At 35.2% G+C, this 18,080-nt stretch overlaps 1 protein-coding gene across 1 annotated transcript; it reads right to left on the bottom strand.

Moving 5' to 3' along the window:
- Positions 1-456, bottom strand: ATOH7 (atonal bHLH transcription factor 7; the record flags this gene model as incomplete). Its single annotated transcript, XM_082001954.1, has 1 exon — positions 1-456. One exon carries the CDS (start codon positions 454-456, stop codon positions 1-3), a length of 456 nt encoding a protein of 151 aa, XP_081858080.1.
- Positions 457-18,080: the final 17,624 nt, after the last annotated feature.

Here is an 18,080-nt window from a genome sequence, read left to right as displayed (position 1 = left end):
CTAGTTAGCTATTTGAAAGTGTTCAGGGTGATAGCTGAATATTCGCTGTGCATAAGGATCACTGTCCGTTGCCATTTTTTCTCCCATGTAATGGTGGTAGCTCTCCGGATGAAAGTGTTCACAGTGAAGGCTAATCCATTCTCTTTCAGTACTGTATCTTTCTGCTTCGGCAAGTATTCTAGTGAGAGCCATGATATAACTCAAAGCCATCTGAAGGGTCTCATACTTGGACAGCTTCTTATCTTGACCCCACTGTGGAACCACCTTTCTCAAGCGATCAAAGGCTGTGTTCAGTCCTTGCATCCGTCTTCTCTCCCTGGCATTGGCAGCCAGTCTTCTCTTTGCAGCATTTTCCATCCTTTCTGAACTGCACTTCACAACACAGCCTGGTCCACTTCTGCACTGGATGTCTGATTCTACGCCTGAATCCAAATGACTAGATTTACAGGTTTTCATATTCGATGCAGCTTCAGTTTCCCACACACAAAGATTCCTTTTTAAGAATTAGGTATCTAAAAAGCAATCGGGAAAGCACTCATGTGAGTAGTCTGTGCACCTCTTCAATCTGTTTCCAGATATCGATGATGGGTTATTTTTGTTAGCATCTAAAAAAAAAATAATAATAAAATTAAAAGTCTTCTGGTTCTTCTGAAATGTCTGAAAATTGCTTCTTACTTTCTAAAGAAAGAATAAAGAGTTTTTAATGTCTTATGCTCTCATTCCTTTAATTTCTTTAAACTCAAAGCGATAGAAAACAATGAAATCTCCATTCTCAAAATGTATGTTACTGAAGAAAACAGTCCATTTAATCCAAAAAGGATCTTAATGAATTGCAAAGACATCAATTCCAAATGACCATTTCAGATGAAAGAAGTTTTGATTCAGTTTAGGAGAGTATTTTGAAATGATGAACTGTTGTGGTCTGAAGACATAGCTTCGTAACAGAAATCTCCCCTTTCTTGACTCCTGCGGGCAAGCAATGGTTGTGTCTTACAGACAAGATGAGGCTTTATAGAAACTGCAAAAGCTAAACAGGTGGTAGCAGGTGGGCGGGCGGGCAGCACTCTGCTTCCATCCCAGTACCTTCCCACCCTGGGAACTACAGGGGGAAAAAAAAAAAACAAAACAGTAAAATCCGAACATCACAGCCTTCATCTGTTGAGAAGTCTTCCAAAGCCATTCTGTCCAGCCCTAACAACTTGCCATCTGGAGTAGTGTCTGGCTGGCCCCACAAGACTCTGGGCAGTTAAGCAAAAGATCCTTTCAATGGATAATTTGTTGCAACTCCGGGAAAAAAAAAAAATCTCTGTGCATTGTAGTATTTGTACATTAAAACATGTGAAAACTCTGGTTAGATAGTATTTAGGGTAGAAGAAATAACTGTTTTAATGAAACAGAAGAGAATCAGCTTAATGGTGTATGGCCAAGAACACTACTGTTTCGCACTATACGGTACCAAAGTAAGTAGACTCAAATTATTAGAAAACCTTCACGATTCACAATTTTAATATTGTATAAAGTATACAACATTGCAGAGGGAGTAGTACCTTGAGAAAAATGGGAATTATGTACTCACATGTCAGCAACTCCAATGTCATTTAAATAATTTAATATATATTTAAAATGTTAAAATGTAGTTATGGATTTATCTAATAAAGATTGTAAAAATATTTGGATAGGTTGGGACACAGACATATGCAAAAACATGTAAGAACACAAATTGACTGAAAACTGACCTTTTTAATACACCATATTAAAGTATATATGTGTATTTTATATGAATTTTTTTTTAAATGTGTCTTTTCAGTAATATCCCTGAATAGGTAAAGAGAATAAAACAGGATGTAAAAAAAGAAATCTGCTTTTAAGTAGTAAAAAATAAGGGATCATTTCTGCTACCAATTGTCATTATAGAGAAGCCACCAAACACACACCCACACTCCATAATCAAAACATCTTTGTTTTACTGTACTTGTATTATTAAAACCATTATCTACATAAAATTGCAAGAAAATATCGTACGATTCTTTTATGATATACACAAAAGGTAAAAAAACCCCTGCCACACAATGATTTATTATCTGTATTGATTTCAAACTTAATTAAATTGTTACCAGCATTCATAAATTAGTAACTTTTTTCATTAGAGACTGAACACTATATATTTATTTAGAACTATAGCTCAATTGTTTTCATTATGACTCCAAAACTTGGTGTAGTTGTAAACAGCTGATTAATCCCCAGCAGAAGCAATGACAATGAAATGAGGTTGAATAATCCAAAAACAATAGGATGCAATTGAACACTAATGGACTCCAGCATGACAGATGTTGAACGTAGGCTGTTACGCCCAGTTGCTCTGCTCTTAATATTCTGAATCCTAATGGTCTTGAACAGAGATGATAGTTGGGGTAGGGAGTCTCCATTATTCCATTATCAAAATGTATGCCACATCTTAAATTTTTAAAGAAGTACAACTGCATAATGTTTCATTATAAATGTTCAACATTCCTATCTGTGTGCATTGACCTATTCTCCTAAACATAAAGAACTACTACCACACATTAAAATGCTACTTGCTGAATGACAATTTCTGATTATTTGTGTGTGTGAGAGAGCTGAGAAAAACCACATAACCATATGTCTTTCACAGAAGGATCACCAATTAGAACTTGTGAGATATTTCTTTTTCTGAAGAAGCTCCATGGGAATTATTGCACGTGCAGTTAAAAAAAAAAAAAATACACCTCTGATCTTCATGCTATTGCTAGAGCATATTTTAGTGCTACAGCCTTCTATGCCCAAATAGGTTCATTCGTTATATCCTTTGTCTCTTAAAACAAATCTCAAGGGATTAATAAAATTAAGGTGTCTTGTAAGGTAATAAATATTGTGCATTCTCGTGAGATAGCTATTACTCAACCCAGATAATTAAGCACTCTTATTGTTAAGAGTGCTGTTAACTTCACACTAGAAATATGAAAAACACCCCTTTAAAATATCATATGGTATAATACTGTATTTTTTCGTTTGTCAGCGGTTTTCCTATTTTTATGTCCTGCCAGTATGAATTACAAGGAAGACTTCAAATATAATGAAAATCACAGTTCTTAAAAACTTTGTATTTTACTCCACTAATGTATATAGTAACATAGTACATGACAGTGCTGTTAATTTTACCCTTCCTAATTGATTCACCACCGTTATCATGCTTTGACTAACACATTGATACAATCTCAAGAGAGAAGCTGTGATTTATCTCTTCTACTGAACAAATTGTAGCTTTACCTTAAATGATTTAATAGTAAATCACAGAACGAGGGCCCAAATCCATCTGGATTAATAACGATCCCCTAACAGGATTTTATAGCTTATAAGCAAGGCTAAAAATTGTTTTCATGGCAGATCAAAATGCCCGCTTTTCATCACTTACAATAATTTAAGTTTCTGTTTTATGAAAGAGAAATCAGAAAAGTAAGTATTAAGGTCTTATCCTCACCAATTAATTTAGTTCATTTGCATAGCCCACCAGCCGTATGAAAATACGTTATCTCAAGCTAGAAAATAAACTGCTTTATTGCTCAGTCAATAATAGAAAGGGTATCAGTGAAATTTTCCCAAGTTTCCTTCACCTGGTTTGACTTCCTCTGTATTTCAGCTTGCCTCAGTTATTGCTTATATGATTCTATTTCCTCCTCCATATATTTTTAATCATTTCTCACAGATCTTATTCTTTGAAATAATTTTTCAAATTATTCTCAAGATTTTTATTATATAAGTTTTCAAAAAGCTATTACTATATTCTGATGTGATACACTGCTATGGTGCTAAAAACTTTTCGAGATCCGAACTTATATTAGTCTTACCTTTATTGTACATCAATCATTTCTAAAGAATTTCCCTTTTACTCTTATTGTCATAATATAATCTCAAGCCAGAGGAATATTAGAATCACTAGAATTCTGTGTCTACTCCATTACTCAGATTCCAATCTTTGAATGTCTAACTATGCAGGTACAAATTGTGTTTTGTGCTACTACAAGTGCTACTCCATGACCCTAGCAGCATTATTCTTGATTCACATTTTAATTCTAAAACAGTATCTTTAATCAAAATAATGTGTTTTTCTCAGAGAAAAACAAGAGACAGGTAAGAATGCTATCTCAGTCATAAACCAAATCTTTAAGTCACCACTGATATTAGGAAAATAAGGGATAGTTTCAGTCCATTAAAGAAATTAACTAGTTTCAGGATTTATGACTACCTAGAGATACATTAAAAATTGTCTGCTATCCAAGTTAATAACTCAGATGCGATTATCACAGCACCCACTGAAAAGAGCTGGGTATCCTCCATCTGTACTACTATGGAAAACACAATCTAATTACTTTCATTGTGGAATGACTGTGGCCAAATACTAATTTTAAAAGGAAGTGAAAGTAACATTTCTGGTTAAAGTCTAATTCCTCAATACCTTCTCTTCTCTAGTTGTGCTAAAAATAACATACAAGCAACATATCAAAGCAAAAATCTTACCTCTTTCTTCTAGCCAGAACTCACTATTTCATCTCAGGTGGATCCTTTCTAAAAGCCTCATCAAGACTTCTTACCATTGTAGTTTATACTGAGCGAAGCTGAAAGACTGGCATGCCGTATGCTGCTTAATTAAGAACAGGTGGGTAACTACCAAAATATGACCATCCTTAAGGGCCCAATTTCTAGTAATATTTGACTCAGCTCACGAGACAGGCTAAAAATCCATGGTATGCAGAATAATGTATCTCCCTTCCTTGGTTATTTACAATGCTTTCCCTGTCACAGCTATAGGACAATCAGAAAACAGAGTAATTGACAAGTAAATGTTATATCCTGAACTGAAGGGAAATTTAGATACTAACTCCTTACTGGGAAGTTGAATAGCAAGCTACAGCTGTAAGTGGAGTTTACAATCATTTCACCGAGGGCTTCCCAATCTCATACTGGACACCCTTTTCTACAGAGTGCTTAGAACATTTTATTTTCCTCTTAAGCCTCTCTGGGGTGAGCTTTTCTTTCTAATAGTTCTGCAAGTCTCCCAACCACACATAAGGCTCTACCCGCCATACTACCTCCTCCAGCTATCGCTTCTTCTCAATTTACTCATTTCTCCTTGCCAGTCATCCTTTTCTGTTCCATGTTATCTTGCTTAAGTAGCTTTCCCTCGAGTGGGGATCAAAAAGCATAGCTCTCCCCAGTGATCCTGTACAGAACACCCTTTCAATGTAACTTTGTTTTAAAGCACGCTTCTACAACAGGAGGTCTAAAACCTCCTAAAAAAAAAAAAAAAAAAAAAAAGATAATATTATCCTGGTACTAGAGGAACATGTTTTGAACCTCTGTCTAAAATGCTACTCACCTGTAATTATATATTGAATATGATTACTACTACATGCATATTTATACACACATACATATACACAAGACAGCTCATGAAAATAAAGAAGTTTCCACTCAGGATGATACTGCAACGTGTTGCATCGCTAAAGCAGCAAAAAAAGCTTTGACGTATCATTACAAAGCTAGCAAATTTTTTGAGTACTTGACATCATATAGGTTCTCATGTGCTTAAAAAGAATTATCTGTCAAGGTCAATTCCACCTGCGCATGCTCAGTGATCTGCAAATGCTGGCCTGAAGTTTTTCACAAAGGGACCTATAGACAACACACAATAGCTACCTGGCACAAGGTTCACTGTTCACCATTCAACTAGCATTGTGCAAGGAAGCTGGGATACTGAATTAGTACAGCTGTGGAAGTGTTGCTCTACAGCCAAACTAACTAGGCTGGGCAAAACATTGATCCTCTCTGTTCACCTTTCAAACATGAATTAGCTTGTTCAGCACTAGCTTCAATAGCACTGGGCAGTACAAATATGCCCACAGCAACCACTTCAAAAAAATTAAAATTACTTACTAGTCATTACATAGGCATTATGGTACAGGCAAGAGCAGAATCCATCTATTTAGGATGAAATTCAGTTTCTTTAACCAGCTTTTATTTTCCTAAATACCCAATTTCAATGAGGCAAGAGTCTTCCAGAGAAGACATTCCTTTACTATATAGCTCGAGAATTACTAAAAGCACTATCGATGCTATGCACCGAGAAACAGATGAGGGAAGGGATCTAGTTTATGCTCCTAACTCCAGACAGGAATTACTCTTTTTATGATTTCCGATAGATGTTTTTCTAACCTGTTCTGAAAAGCCTCTAACAGGGTAACTAGCGGCACAAGTGATAAATTATTATCTTTTAATATACCAGGTACCTCAGGATTAGAAAGATTAAGCAGGTGGTTGGGACTTATTTCATCAGCTGACTTGACCATATTTCCTCACAGCAGAAGGAAATACAAGCTCGGGACTCTTGGGTTCAACTCCAGATTCTGGAGGGAGCAGTACTCCAGGGGTTATTTATATCTTGGTCCTGACTTCCCTCTGTTGTGGCCCCTACACTCTCTCTAACTTTTTCAGCTGTCTCTCACCCAGTTGTCATCATGCCCATTCCTCATTCCTGTGCATCACAATCACCTCTGTAAATATAAGGGGATCTTTGAGATTACAGGGAGATACACTCACTCGCATGTTTCACCTCCTGTGCCCACTGCCCTCCCAATACAATGAGATGGTCCTTTTAACCTCAAACCAGAGATGTTTTTTCCAAATGGATCCTGCAGAGATGGTAACAGTCAAAGGCAACAATTTAGGAATGAGCATATGTGAACTAGGATTCATGCACTTATTTTTAAAAGTTTATAAATGTAACTAAATTTAACGAGATCCCTGACACTGAAGCAAGACCAGTGCTACAAACAAACCAAAACCAAAAATTGCTAAGCCTGTTACAAAGAATGGATAACTAAAACTTTTTAATCGTAAAAGCAGCTCAGTGTTCTTCCTTAATCAAAAGATATGGTCAATCTCAAGCAACAAAGGTAATGCAGTTTAGGATGTCAACTCATCTTAGCAGAGGGTGTAATTTGTTATTATTACATCTTATTTGCTGAAACATCAGGCTTTTGCTGAAACAGGGGGTCTTACTCCTTTCCCATTCCTAGGCATTTGCTTTCTCACAAACATCAGCAAGGTAGGCAATAATGCAGCCACAGGGTGAGTCAGTTCCCCAAGCTGACTTTGTGAAAAAGCATTTCACATTGTAGTAACTCTTACGTTACCTACTTGCTATGCCATCTGAAGCATAAGAAATACATTAATGGTATTGCAAACAATCACTGTTTAAAAAAAAAACAACCAAACTTAATTTTAGTTATCCTACATTCAAAAAAACTTTTTCTTTTTTTTTAACTAGACAAAAAATACAAAGATCATTCACAAGTTAGCCTTTAAATTTATCATCTTCTTTAGAATTCAGAACAAAACCCACAAAAATTCCTAAACACAGAAACTGACCAGATAACTGTGCTGAGAGACAGTTTGGAATTTCATCCTGGAATGAAATTACTTCCCTAGAAGTATCTATACCTTCTTTTTCAGCACAAGTATTACATTTACCAAAATTCCTCCTAAGAATATATCTAATCCTATTCCTAAAATGGTAAATACTATAATTTCTAATTCAATTAGGCCCCTATTCAATCTACTTGCTAATCAGTAACTATGTATTTTACTTGGGCTTTGTTGAGAGCAGTGGTTTCCAGCTTTCACAAGACCACGGGCAACAACACTAACTATATGTTGCAGATGTCATAGCAGATTCTTACAGTTGTTGGGTGTTAGGGCTCTCCCCAGATAGCTGTTGAGATCATTAATTGTCGATGTGTGAAAAGACAACTCCTTTTTATTTTCTCATAAACCTTTTTCTCTCAGTATCTGGGGATTGTCTTCCTGATACACAGGCGAAAACTAAAGCTGTTCATACAGTAGTGTGGACTCTTTATATTGGCAATGAACTTATTTTATCACAGCATAGGGAAGAGACAGCTGTTAAAGTAGTGGAGCTTTCTGTTTACTGTTAAGGAGAAAAAGAGGAGTAGACAAAGGGACATATAAAAGGTGCTTCATGGTATCAAAGGAGAGGAATATAAGAATATGCTCCCACTGAGTTCCCTTGAATTCAATGGCAGCCTGCTTAGAATATTTATGATAAACACCAGCACTTGGAATTTCAGGAAAAAGAGAAAAAGCAAAAAAAGACAATGGGGAAAAACAAGGGCCACAAGATGAGATATAAGCAGAGATACAGGCAGGAGCAGAAAGTGAGAATAAAAGGAAAATGAAAAAGAAGGGAAGGTTTCAAGTGGACTGAGCTGCAACAGTTTTCAGTAGCTGGAATCTATAATATTAGGAACTGTGGGGTTTTTTCTTCTCCAAACCCTTTGACTCATTGTAACATGAAGAGGAGAATGTGATGCACTTTGGAAATGAATTACAGTTACACATCTGGTTCCTATCCAATTAGGAAGACAACTCTCAAAACTCCTCACCTCCCAAAACATAATTAATGTTACAATTAATGTTGCTTGCCCAAAACAAAACTATGTATAGATTGTGCTATATAGTTTATAGAGTGAAATAAAAATACATGAAGCAACAATGGAGTGAATGATGCCAAAGGATGCTACAAGCTTTTCACAGAACAATTTTTCAGTTCAGGAGGAGTTATTTTCTTGTGCAAACAGGCATAAAATTACTACCCACTGCCCTGCTTCTCATTGATTTCTACTTGGCACAGTTTGCCAGATGCTGTTTGGTCTAAGTGTTGCTTTGACCTCCACTGGTGACGCTGGCCCCTTTTTGCTTTGTTGCGCAGTATTTTCCCAGCAGGGAGGTCCCACCCTCTAATAGTTCAGTTGCAACTTTTGCTAAAGGCTTATAGGTTACCCATATGTTGTACTGGAGGGGCCAGCCTGACTGGAATTAACTCAGAAGTGGCGTCCAGCATTGTGGCTGGAGCTGGCCCAGAGGAGATTATAAATGCCCCAAAACTAATTAAATATTTTGTCTCCTGCTGGTAAACAAAAGCGAATGAGGGCAAAAATACGAAATGCCTGATTTAACTAGGATCTGTAAGTAGCTTCACAACGGCAACCCTGAAGTCAGTGATGCATGATTTAAAATCCTCTAATGGGTCAAAGCTCTTACACAAATGAGACTTTTGTCGATTATCCTTCACTTTATATACTTGCAACACTGTTACATAAATGTACTTACTATCCATTTTCAGAGTATTTCACAACAGTATTTCTGGGGTAAGCGCCATGCAGTCCAGATATTTATTTGGAAGCATTCTTAACTTTCACTTTTGCACTGAAAAAACACATAAAATAAATATAATCACCCAAGGAAATGTGTACAAATAAGAAGTGACAGTGTTTTCAGTAATATTTTCAAGGATCTGAACTGTCAAATGGTGCTTCATAAAAATAAGATAGAATAATTTTCTTATTTAATAACATATTTTGTAACATTTTTAAAAAATTGTTAGTGAAGTGCCTTTTTCAAGGCACTCCTATTTAAAGTATATATAGAACACATATAGAAGAATATAGACAAAGAAATCAGTTAAATTATTTAAATACAGAACAATAAATATCTAAAGAAATCAGCTAAATTATTTAAATAATGGATCAAATGCTTTTTATATATGTCATTCAGATTTAATTTATTCAGTTTTGTGAATTAAAAATCCTCTCTCATGGCATTTTTAATATTGCATGTCCATAAGGGTATACTGTATTTTAAATACACTACTGTAGACTTAACTCCTTTTCTGTTAGTAGAGTATAATAGTTATCACGTAAATATTCCATGAATATGTTTTAGAACAGTAAGTGAAGAAATGTCCTACAAAAATCCCATTAATAAAGAAAATGAGAATTCTAATTAGATGCTCTATGTACTAATTTCACATACATGCTTAACTTCACATGATTATGTGATCCTACTGCAATTAATGGGACTAATCAAGTGTTCAAATTTAAAAATAGCTTTAAGTTTTGGTCGTCCAGGACCTCAGTTCATAATGCTGTTAGTGTGAACTAGAAAGTGACTTGTTTAATGAAAGCCTAGCATTCACCGTTTCTGGGAGGGCATGTGCTAAAACTTTATGTTTTCCATAAACACATTTTTACTTACTTTTTAAAAAAAATAACCTTTACAATAAGGCTATCTTTACTTGCTGAAATTTGAAGTTACTGAAAAATGGCAAGGATCAAATATATGGGTAAAAGAAAAGGAAACCTTAAAACAAATTGATAGATGCATATACATACATACATATACCAAAAACCCCACACCTCACTTCATTCTTATAGTACTTTACCATTAGATTTTTACTTTATAATTAACTGTTATGCAAATTAAGTAATCCACACTCAGTTTAAGTAAAAGTTTACACTACAAACTGTAAGGGCTGATGTTGTAATTAATGCTTTCAGAATTAACTAGGAACTTTTGTAGCTATATTGGTTTGCATCCTGCCATAGACAGATGAGCACACATGCACACATGCATATAACACATCTGCTCTTTTGTTCAAATGGACAGCAGGATGCCACAGAGGTTTTTCCACCAAAAGAAATGCAATTCTAAAAGATGAAGATGTTCTAGTTCAGCACATTTGATGTTTCAGATTTTCAAATCTCCCAAGTGTCGCATTTCCAAACTATAACGAATGGCATGTGACGGGTATATTCTAAAAGCTACTAGTAAAGCTGGTTGTGAATAAAGACTTAGTGATTGCTAATATATAATGCTGGATTTAGAATGCACAAAGGACAATGCTTCCCATTAGGTACATGAGAATAAAAAGTGATAAACCATGACTAGAAGAGCAAAAAACTCACTTCATATAGAAAAAGGACTGAATATTTGGTATCAAAAAGCTTGTTGTTTGTTTTTTCTCCCATGAAGTTAGTTGTTTCTTATAATTCCTTATTACTTCAGAGATTTCAAGAATCTCAAATGACAGCATTGTATCAGATTTTAGTGGAGTTTTCTCTTGAATTATCCAAACTTGAGGATGGGGAAGTTTTCTCAGACTTAATATCACAGTGGAAATTTCAAATGAAAAGCTTTTTACAGCAATATATTCAGCCACTTCTGTCAAACATGTTTCCTTTTAGATGTACAAAATAAGCAACACAATCTTGCTTACTTAATTGCATAGATTGTGGTTTATGACATCAACTACTCACCGATCTTAATTCCTAATGCAAAAAATGTAGTAAGGCAGCTGTATTGCTGTTGCAGCTGCTCTTCTTATACAATTGAGATGCAAAAAGGTCTGTATTACTTTGGTTTTCCTTACAGCTTAAAAAGAAGTGTCTGAGCATAGTAATAACTATATTTTTATAATTCAGACTCACTGAAAATTGTGCATTGAATAAAAGTGCTGTCAGTTTAAAGAATTAGGGATGCTTTTAGAGTCAAACACCAGGAAAACTTCCTGGCCAAGTTCTACAGCATCAAAAAGTCAAGAATGCAAGCTTTACAGCAAGGGCTATTTAATCTAACAGACAAACCCATAAAAAGATACAACAGCTGAAGGACAAAGTTTGAAAACCATGAACTGGGAACACAGAACATATTTTCAACCGAAAATTCCTAGATATTTTACCAAGGAATACGATAAATTCTTCATACACTTACATTTTTATATTAAATTTAGGTGTTTTTCTACTATACCTAAATCATAAAGTAATGGCTTCAGTGCACAGATTGCTTTGTGGAATATTACTGTCTGTGATACACATTCAGGTCATCAGATTAGATGATGGCCTTATACATATGCATCTATGAAATACAGAAAAGACTACAAAAGCTACCTAACAATCCAAGACAACGATCCAATAAGAGTCTGAAACTACAAAGAATTCTGTCAAACTGCATGCAGATTAATTTCCCTTATTCTCTAAATCTTTTTCTTTAGGGAAAGCATGTATCTTCTTTGAGGTGAGTGGAAGCCATTTAATGTATCTCAAGCATTCAGAGAACAAAGAAGCTGTAAAATTCAAAGTGCTCAATGAAGAGGAAACAACCCCAAATATTTTACTGGTATCACTGAAGCCCAAAACGTATCACCGTATCACTCTGTCTTCCTCTGAATTTTGAGGAGCATGGGTGACAAAATAGGAACTTTATGATTGGACAGGGAACACAAGCTTGTATTTTTTTCAGAAGGGTTGTTTTCTAGAAAGGGTGCTAATGTATTCTTCCGCAAAGAAAAAGGATTTATTGATTAGACTGGTCTCAATACATTGTACAGGGCCTTTGCATATGTACATGTTGGAAGCAGCACATGAGAAAATTTGTCCTAGTTAAGAAAAGACCAGCATAATCAGAATCAGGTCTCAATAAGAGAAGTAAGACGCCTGAAAAGAGTTGAGGAGGGAAAATGAACATACAGAACTTATGATCTCTCTTCTACTTTTTCTTGGCTGGCAGGGAAAGCTAACTGAAGTGATAAATTCATGTTGTACCATTTTAAGGATCAAGATTCGACCTTCTTTTTGTCCATCTCAAAATCCTAGGGCACAGCACAACTTAATCCACACTCCCAGATAGCAGGGAAATCTAGCAAAGATTACACCTCCTGAAGAACCATTCCCTTTGGAGCTCTTCCTGGAACTGTCTGACTGTGCCACCTTTTAGTCAGTGATAGTGCTTGATGAGACAGTTGAATCTTTTGTTAAGAACTTTCAAAATGAAACAAAAGTACCAATTAATTGGTAATTCTGAGTGGGACTAACTCAAAGGTGTCTTCTAGTACCTTGGGATATGGTGTGTTCTACTTTGGAGAGAATCAATCAGTCAGAGATTGATGAAGGGGTGGTGAGGTCAGGTTTGCAGATACAGAACCATCTGCAGAGTCTCCTGGGTTGGTACCTGCAGCACAGTAATTTACAGAAGCAGGTGTTTCCTTTTAATCTATGGCTTTTTTTCTGCTGAAATTGTAATTTTATTGAGAAAGTGCCTGCAGGTTGTTATTAAGAGGGCACTTTGTTTACTGTTGCCATTAACTATTAACTGCTGAAAGGTTTCTGAAAGTTGTAGTAACCATACTCCTTAAAAACACAGGTAAGAACAGAGACTGTGATGTTAAATATATGAATCAGATACATCTTCAGAAAGCTGCTATGCATAAACATATTAAAGTCCAAAAGGCTGTTTTTGAAACAGCTGTTGTTCAGAAAGGAGCCATTTCTTTCTGAATGTGGGTAACTGAAATTACCATAGTTGTTAAGATTATAATTTATTTCTGTTTAAAACCATGTATATTTATGGAGAAAGGAGGCTTTCTGAAACAAGGACAAGTAAAGAATTCCAGCTGGAATTTCCCACCTGAATTGAGTTTGGTGGGCAGGCACTCTAGTAAGTCCCCTTTGGTTTGGATCCAAAGCATAGTAAAAGGTCAGTAGAGAATACACTTGGATACAAATTCAGGTTCCTGGCTTTGTTGCACCTCATACTCTGCTCCAGCTCTACCATAATCTACATAATCTCTTCTCTAGCCTAACATCACTCAGCCTGACACTCAGATCATAAAAACCATCTTTGCATCATTGACTTCAACTAGTGCAAAAACTTAAGTGTTTGAACCATGCTCACATATTGCAGAGTCTCTACACACGCATTATACCTCCTTTTCCTCTTCCCACTCCTCACAAATCTACTTCATCTCCTTCAAACTCGTTCCTCTTCAAAATTCTAGAAACACTCTTAAGATTTTTTTCTTGGATTTGCTTAATGTATTTTATCTACCCTGTAATTCTTAACAGGAAAAAATTACATATGTGAAAGCGGTATCTTGGTTTGGGTCTATCACCAAAAAACTTCACAGAACACCGAAATGTGCGTAGAACTTGGGCTTATACAATTCACAACATTAAAAACCAGGGAATGTCTTCCTTTGCCAATCAGTGAGGCCAAAACATAAGTCAAAGTGAATCTCTCACTAAAGAAACCACCAGTGTTAGAAATGTTTATTTTTTCACATTCTGCTTTAGACACTAAGTCTACTCTAAAGGTCTTAGTCTAAAACTGACCTGTAGTAAAAAAATTTCACACCTTGCAATTATCTGGTAAAATACTGGGTTTTATTATTCCACTTTCCTATTCTTCTGAAAATTTTTAATTATGGTTTGTAGTAAATTTTAGGAAATAAAAAAAGAAAAAAAGGACAGTGATTTGGTAATTGAGAAAAATCCCTTGTTATTTTTCTTTAAGTCTGGTAATTACTTTAAAGACAAATTTACTCCGGGGGAGGAAGAAATTTAGAAGTCAGATTCAAACTGCTTAATTGGCACATTTTTCAGGGTTTACTTGGAACTAATTTTTATCTGATTTGGCATCACCCTTAATTTTAATTTAGTTTCCTTTCTTTACTTCTGGGAAGGTTCCCTCTGTTCCTGGCATGTTTCCCTGTCACTCTGATGAATACTGAGACAAAGAAATCTTTCCTTTCCCAGAAATAACTGCCTCATTTGTTGCTATTTTCCCTTCCTATCCCTTATGGAACACATGGCTCCTTTCTATGACCTCTTGCTGTGTACACATTCATGAGATCTTGTATTCACATCATCAACAAAATTTTCCAATTTTGGCAACAACTTTTCAATAAATGTTTTCTGTCTATCCTCATCTAGATAACGCAAAAGAAATGCGAAGTATTTTCATGAATCCTTTCAGTAAATCTGTTAAATGGCTTATTGAATAAAAAAAATGGCTTCCCATTTTCTTTTCATCCCTTTTAGCCGTACATTCATTTCCATATCAACAAACTTATACAGTTTCTGTTGCTCAATTTTTTTTTTTTCTTATTTTGCTTCTTTCCTCATGGTTACATTCTTCATTTTTGGTCCCTACATGAGCACCAAAAAAATAAAATGAGCAAACGTGCATTTAAATTTTCATGTTTTGGCTGTTGGATCTAGACAGCGATTTACTCAACACTTTACAGTGGCCTGAAACTTAACCTTCTGCTGGACACTCATGATAAATAACTCTCAACCACACAGGAATTTTTGGAATTGTATTTTCCCTTCACATAATTTGCTCTTGGTTCAACACATCCCTATGCTACAGTCTTAATTTAGAGAGCAGCCCAAAACAGTTCTGTATATCCTCTGTATCAGAAACACTAAACAAAGAGACAGTGCATTTTTCCAACCTTCCACTTAGTATCTTCACTTAACTTTTGATTCAACATTTTAATTTAATCAAAGCAATGCAAATTAACTATTTTCTTAGACAAATGTTACATTTCAAACTTTTTTATTAATAATTTTAATATTATAGAGGCAGTTGCAGAAAATTCTCTCTTAAAATTTTATTTAATCAACGAGGAAGGCCTAACAACTTACATTAAAAAAAAGAGTCCCTGGAAAGTCCACAACGATGAAGTCCACATTAAATTCTATAGCACTCAAAGACTATATTTAGCATTATAAGGACCTAAAAATTGTGCTGCAGAGGTTGAAAATCAAATGGCACTAACATCTCTTTAAATTATAGTAGTCTCTTCAGAAAAATCTACCTTCAAGTACTGTTTCCTTTCTGCATTTTCCATGCTGACTTTGGCTCTTGGAAATTAACTTAGTTAAACAGCACTGTGTTCCTCTTTCTTGATGGGAAATTCATGCAATTTTGAGTCTGAATTCTCATTTCACATGTAATCAGACATTTCATTTGGTACTAAGGTAACAGCATTCAGGATCTTTTCGAGTTAAGATAGTTAAGTTAGATTAACTATAAACAGCTAATAAAACCAACAGGTAAATGCTTCACATGAAAATGTGAAACAAGGCCACACAAATGCTAAATAAGTTTATTTGAAGCTCGCACAACCTATTTTTTGCACTGGGAAAGATGGACAGAATTTCTCACAGCTAATTTCCTTTACTGTTGACTGAAAATATGCAATGTATTAAAATAAGTCTTAGTGAGTAATTACGATCACTGTGTCAACGACATGATATTCCATGAGATTAAAGTTGCTACTCAGAAAATGAGTGCTCTTTTTCTTGCCACTCTCAGCAGCCTTGCTTGTTTTGCATCTGGTTGCATGTTTAATTAGGAATCCTTCTGTAAGTGTCTGCAATTAGCACAATGATGATTAATAAAATAACGCCTTTAAAGCTCCATTTAGGCAGCAGAACTGCACAATCAGGTATAATTAATTCATCATTAATAAATCATAGCTGATTAACTAATCTGTTGATTACAAACACATTACTGCATAGTCTCCCACCTGAGCTCTGGTCATTTTTCTATCCTGAACAGAAATAGAGACTAAGTAGTAGTAAAAATTATACATATTAAAAAAAAAAAAAAAGCATAAAGCAGCAAAGATATTGGTTTGGTCAGGAAACTTAGATAGCAAGTATATTTAAAATTTACTGGGCTTTGCTCATTATTAGTCCCCTTGAGTAAAAAAAAAATAATTGTACTGTCTAGTTGTTAAATGTGGATGGGTGAACAATAATTGCTTCTTTAGTTCATCTATATTCTTAAGGAGGGTTTGTTGGGTTTTTTTTCCCCAAAGCATCTCAGATTGTGGGGCAGATTCACTCTTTGCATAAGTCAGTAGGAAGTAATAAATGCAGCAAAACAAGCTTGCAATCTTGCTCCTCAAGAAGATCCAGGTCACTGGCCAAGAAAGAGATCAGTTTGCTTTGCGAGAAGGCAAGGTCGAAGTGCTGCTAAATATGCCATTGCAACATTGCTGTTAAGCTGCCTCCATAGCCATGTCTTGCATGTGATGATGAGTCCATGTTTATAAACTATAATTCAGGTCCATGAACTTGAGCAAGAGTGAATAGGGAAGAACAACATGCATTTCCATTTGGTGATTCCTTTTGCTTGCCACCTACCTCTTTGAGATTTGTAGTGCATTTAAATCATATTTGCAGTAGGTTCTATGTAGCGGCAGAAGCTAGAAACTTCTATTTCAAATGAATCATAGGATTCTCACACGGTTACCTGCCTCCAGCTACTAAGGATTAAGATGTAAGATACAAGTTATGATAAAATTCAAAATAACTGGAAATAGGGGAGCTTGGCCCAACTAAGACCCTCATCATTTCTAAAGGGATGACATCCAGCTGTTCCCACAATATGAAAATGCCTTTCAGTTCAAAATACTTCATCCTGAAATTTTGAAGGGAAAAAAAAAAAAACACAAAAAACACTAAAGCAAAGCTTGGGACAAAAGTGATTTGAAAGGGAAAACAGAGTTTTAGCTAGAGTAACTGAAACAGTTCAATATTCCTAATAAATCCAGAGAAAGAAGAGAACACTAAAGGAAAAAGTGACAAAATCTGAAGCAGTACGTTTCACAAAGAAAATTACAGAAGATTATTTTAATTTAGGAGCAAATTTTCAGTCTTTGAAAAGTACATTATATTGCTGTAACCGATAAAGTTTTCTTTCAGATTTTAGCCAGTTTTATGTGCATCACTATGTCATTCTCCTAAATCTTTCTGCTAAAACTTTAATTAAAAATATTGCCTAAGCAGCAGTACTACAAGCCACTGCAAATCTTTGAAAAATACTGTTCATAAAAGGGAATGATAAAGCACATTTCTAAGCCATTTATATTTTTTCATATTTTATTTCAAGTAAATTAATGAGCCTATAAGCATCATTTCAATATACGGCAGAAAAAAAGATTTTTTTTTTAAAAGGACTGTAGTTGGATTTCATGGAGAATGACTGAATATGGAAAAAGTTTGATTATTTTATCAATGAGAAAAGTTTAGAGTTCAATCCAGGAAGCAGGAATGGCTTTTAACATGGAATTTGGAAATAAACCGAAGAATCACTTAAAACCAGAAAAACAAGATAGCTGTCCTTGGACAGTTTCTGAGGTCAGCGTACAGATGAAGTGGCAAGATGAAAGTGAAGAAAACAATAGTAAGGGTCTTGTAGATGAAAAGTGAGCATTTTCAAGCAATTTTTTTAAATGAACAGTAAGTAATCAAAGACTTTTGAGGACAGTGGTGATTCACTGTCTAGAGCTAAGATATTATCAGAATATTAATAGTTTTAAGCTGTGGGAGATTAAAGTGTTATTGTCAATTTCT

Source organism: Phaethon aethereus (genome assembly GCF_964289735.1).
Source record: "Phaethon aethereus genome assembly, chromosome: 7".
Lineage (NCBI taxonomy): Eukaryota > Metazoa > Chordata > Aves > Phaethontiformes > Phaethontidae > Phaethon > Phaethon aethereus.
The sequence above is the reverse complement of the archived record's forward strand: the minus strand, read 5'-3'. Positions and strand labels throughout refer to the sequence as shown.